The sequence below is a fragment of the Rhagoletis zephyria genome, unplaced genomic scaffold (genome assembly GCF_001687245.7).
Source record: "Rhagoletis zephyria isolate East Lansing unplaced genomic scaffold, Rhagoletis_zephyria_1.1 Rzeph_scaffold_29253, whole genome shotgun sequence".
NCBI classification, from domain to species: Eukaryota; Metazoa; Arthropoda; class Insecta; order Diptera; family Tephritidae; genus Rhagoletis; species Rhagoletis zephyria.
In genome coordinates, this window is record NW_016186310.1 from 1 (window position 1) to 4,663 (window position 4,663).

The 4,663-nt window shown below is 34.9% G+C and overlaps 1 protein-coding gene across 1 annotated transcript; it reads right to left on the bottom strand.

The window, feature by feature from the left end:
* Positions 1–5: 5 nt before the first annotated feature.
* Positions 6–949, bottom strand: LOC108382877 (39S ribosomal protein L28, mitochondrial-like; the record flags this gene model as incomplete). The annotated part of the gene is made up of 3 exons (XM_017639244.1): positions 711–949; positions 98–532; positions 6–17 (listed from the first exon to the last, which is right to left on the bottom strand). Coding segments are annotated over exons 1-3 (468 nt in total), but the record flags the coding sequence as incomplete, so codon positions are not given.
* Between the last annotated feature and the right edge of the window lie 3,714 nt (positions 950–4,663).

Sequence of the window (4,663 nt, forward strand, 5' to 3'; positions counted from 1 at the left end):
AAATCACACGCAAGATTCTAAAATCAATAGAAATTTCAAATGAAATCAATTAACTCAAAGCACTGCTGAAGTATAATGCAATCGTTTTAATACACACCTTTAGTAGATAGTGATCAAAACCGCGACAATCGTGTATTTGATCAATGGTACGATCAGTTACCACCATTGAAATATACTCGTTCAACACTTGACTGTGCACCACCGAGCGCCTTAGCGTTGGTATCCAAAAATGTGGTACACGCCTTTTTTGCGGATGGCGCTTTTGGAAACCCTTGATGACAGCTTCTCCTCCCCAGATGCCATCATTTGCTTCGGGGGGATCAATTAATGGTATAGGTATATCTTGCACAGGTCTCACTACACCTGTTAATTCATCACGTTCAAATCCTTCAGTTTTTGGCACATAATGGACTGCAGCAGGTGTCGTTAACTTCCATTCGCGCCAGAATTTCTTATAGGCTTCAGGCAGCTGTGCACCAAGCCCTTTATCGAAACGGGTTAAACGTTTGAAGCCGTGAAGCAATTGGGGTCCCTACAAATTCTCAGTAAAATTACTAATTATGAATTTTGCATAAAAAAGTTCGATACAAAACTAAAAGGGAAAAAGCACTCTACACCTGAGCGAATCTAGTCAACACGGATGGGGCAAACAATTGACTTTATTTCTTTTTGTATTGCGTCACAATGCCATGGATGGCGGTGTACCTTACCTGCGGTGTGGCGTGTGCCATGCCTAATTTTGAAAATTACGGCGGTAAATTTTCTTCGTTTTTTCGTTATCTCTTCCAAAATAACTATTCTTGAAATTAATGTGCGAAACAAATTTGTGTACGTTAAAAACAAAATTCCTTGAAATAAATTTTTAATTTTGAACTCCAATTCCGATTGAAAGTGTAGAAGATAAACGCAAATCACGTTTTGACAATTCGCTTTCCACGCTCACAGCTGATTAAATAATGGCGAACAGCTGTGCTACGACAGGGTTGCAATAAGAACCAATTCATGATTAATAAAATAAATTGTTAGTTTTGAAGGCCGCGATTTCCTAAGATTTATAATGATGAAATTGAGGGTTCAAAATAGTTACGAGTATCAGTACATTTATTCTGTTCAACTATCTTTAAAGATACTTTAGAACGTGTGCTTCCNATGATTAATAAAATAAATTGTTAGTTTTGAAGGCCGCGATTTCCTAAGATAGATATTAAGATTAATAATGCTGAAATTGAGGGTTCAAAATAGTTACGAGCATCAGAACATTTATTCTGCTCAACTATCTTCAAAGATACTTTAGAACGTGTGCTTCGGTTTCACAACACTGTGCGGAACAGAGATGTGTTTCGGATGGCGTAAGAAACTTTGATTGTTTCCGCTTTAGTTAACATTTCCTTCTTTATTTATTTAAAAAAAAATAAAGCCTTACTGCCAAGTTCTTTCACTGTTTAGTCAAACGCACACCCCACATCTTATAAGTTGCGATCCCGTACGAGTCCGGACTAGTCAGAAATAGTCAGAATCAGTCAGATTTTACTGGAAATCGATCCCGTACTCGGTTCTCTGACTATTGAATTTGAAAGTATTTTTGGTTATTTACATGTGTGAGCTGAGTGTGGTTACATACAAAATAAGCAAAAATTTACAACCAAAATTTGGAGGTTATATTGAAGTTGACAGAAGTTACCATTTTTTACTAGAAAGCGATCCCGTACTTTTCAATGTTACTCTCTCGCTCTGAGCGAATTTTTATTTTTTGACAGTTTTACTTCCCTACCAGAAATCTCACTGGCTAATGACCGGTCCCTTGACGGTCAGTGCTGATGCAATAATGCTGCAAAAAAAGTCCTTTTCTTGTAGGGTAGATATGATTAGAAAGGAAGGTTACTCATACGCCGTGTATCATACATGTTCGTAGACACTCATGAGTGTTCTTGAAAATTTTTACACTTTTTCAGATTTATAGATTCTGAGTTTGTTGTGAACATAACAGAATGTTCCAAATGTCATAACATTTTGTTTTTGCATACTCAAGATATCCAGATTGAATCTGTGTTCGTATGGAATAGTAGCTTATGTCGGGAAGCTAGCTTTAGTATAACGCGGCATTCCCTTTATTCTTTAAACGACAAGAAATTCTTTGATGAGACTTAATAAGAACACTGACTTGCTAGCATCGGAACTATTTCTGCACGTTTTTTAGCCAAAAGTTCTACAACGGCTCGGCGCCAGCAAGTCATTCACAATCGAATGCTGCGAATGCCGCATTATACTAAAGCCAGCCTTTTGTCATACGCTACTGTTCCATACGAACACAGAAATAAGCTTATTGTTTTAATTGCAGTTTACCTGCAGTACAAGCCCTTGCAAGCGACTGCGATAGAATAGCAAAGTATCAGGGCGATAGTTGAGTGTTCCTAAATCATCTATACTAGAAATTGCACTAGGTCTATCATATGAGAATACATGTTCTCACAGTGTCTTGGACGCTTCTAGCAGACAATATCTAATCAATACAGGTGCTAAGTAGATTTTCCATGGTGCGTTTACCTTGGGATGAGAAGCCGGAGAAGATTAAACTTGACGGACGCATAATAGGATTTTCTCGAAGCCTGGACTTTACCAAAGAAATTTCTAACTGACATATTTACTGCTGGGTTCGGGGTGATTTCCGAATCCGATTTTCAATTTCATATACCCGTAAAGGCTGTGTTGTACGAAATCGTGTCTCGAGTAAACAGTTTCGGTGCTACATTAGGGACTGTATGGGAATTCTGATTGATACTTCTACAGTACATTGGACGGAAGCTGTCCAGAATAACTGGACAGTGGCTGCTTAGAGCGAGCGTTACCTATGCGCCTAGCGCCTCGATAGTTTTCCTTGTCTGAAACTAGACGGAACAAAGCAAATATGACCAGCGCTTGTCCAAAATCGAGATTTGTTTCCGGCTGAGATGCTATACTTGGTAAAAAAAAATTGTTAGGTGGTAAACAAACATAGAATAATCATATTAAAAAAGTGGGGCAAATTTGTCTATAAAAAAAATGGTCGAAACGCACACTAAATCTTTATGCGATCAAACATTTGTAAAAAATTTCGGTTTGGTTAATGGTTCAGTTAATTAGTGGGAAAGAGCGATTTATCCGGTTCGAAATCGGTGCACTTCTCTGCTTTCCAGACAGCGTAAAAATTCGCCGGGTAAATAGGCTCTGTGTTATTTTGATTATAAAATCCATGAATCAAAACTTTAACGGTAAATCCGCTGAGCGGCAGCCTATTTATTTAAAGTCCCTGTTTGAAAGAAAAAAAAAAAACAGTTTTTATGGTTTAATTATTTATTATTTCTATTTACACTTTTTAAGGCATTTACGTTCATAAAATTTAAATTTATTGCAATAAAACTACATTTATATATAGCACATTTAAAAAGTTAACATTCGCAATTTTGATTTTGAGTACAAAACATAGATTTTGAGTAAAAGTAGTCGTACAAGTGTATATACAATTCAATTAGTCACTAAATATTATAGCTTAATTTATACTACAATGCATTTATTCTAAACTAGTAGTAGTACATATAAAAAGTAGTATTTTTTTTCTTGATAAATAGTTAGACAAAAACTTAACTGTACTACATATGTATGTATGTAGATATGAATATTATCGTACAACGTTGATTTTTTCGGCGTTATTAAGTAGAAAAGCATTAAAAATATACACCTTTCTGGTTTCTATTAACATTAAGGACCGTTTTTGCAGTGGAGTGTTAACTAATATTCGGCAGTTTACTGTAGTTTTTTTTAGTAGGAAAAATTCTAGTTGACTGAAGAGTTGTGAGTTAACTCTTCACTGCAAAAAACGGCAGTAATAGAAATGCATACAATACAGTGGAACCTCGATTTTAGGAAATTGAAGAGGTTGGAAAAATGCTTCGTTATATTTATAGAATTTCACATCTTTGATACAACGAAAAATGCAAAATTTTGAAAAAAAACGTTAAAACCATGGCAACCAAAAGTGAAACGTGATCCACTGCCATTGCTGTCACATCTGTTGATATACTGTGTACCACATATCTAAATTATTTTAAGAATTCGAATGCAATTCTCTATATTAAAAAAGTTTAGAACTTTGAGTTTGTATTACAATTTTTAGTTCACGATTTTAAAGTACATAGTAATTTTTAGATCTAAAATAAAAGCTTTGGTGGCACTTGCAAGCACTTTTTGTTTACATAAAATACATAAAAATACATTTGCACTTACTATTTTTCATCGATTTATGGCTATGTATGTATAACTCGTAAGTTTTCAATGAACTTTGATAAATTACATAGGCACCCAAACAGAAAGTTTTGACCTAGGCACTATGTCGGTGTATTTAAATAAACATTCATACTTTTCCCCACTGAATTGGAGACTGCAGTCAGAATTACCCGATTGTACTATGGAAGATTTTGATACATTTTTGTGCCAAAAAGTAATTATGACGAAATAAAATAAATTTCTTTGGCCGATGGGTTTAAGGGGTTCACTTTTTAATTTGTGCATTTTATTGAACAAGTTTGAATGCAGTTTATTTTCTAAATATTGGTATTAAAAATTTGTATTGAAAAAAATTCCACTTAAATATAAAAATTATTTACACGGTGGCTATTTTTGTAAAATA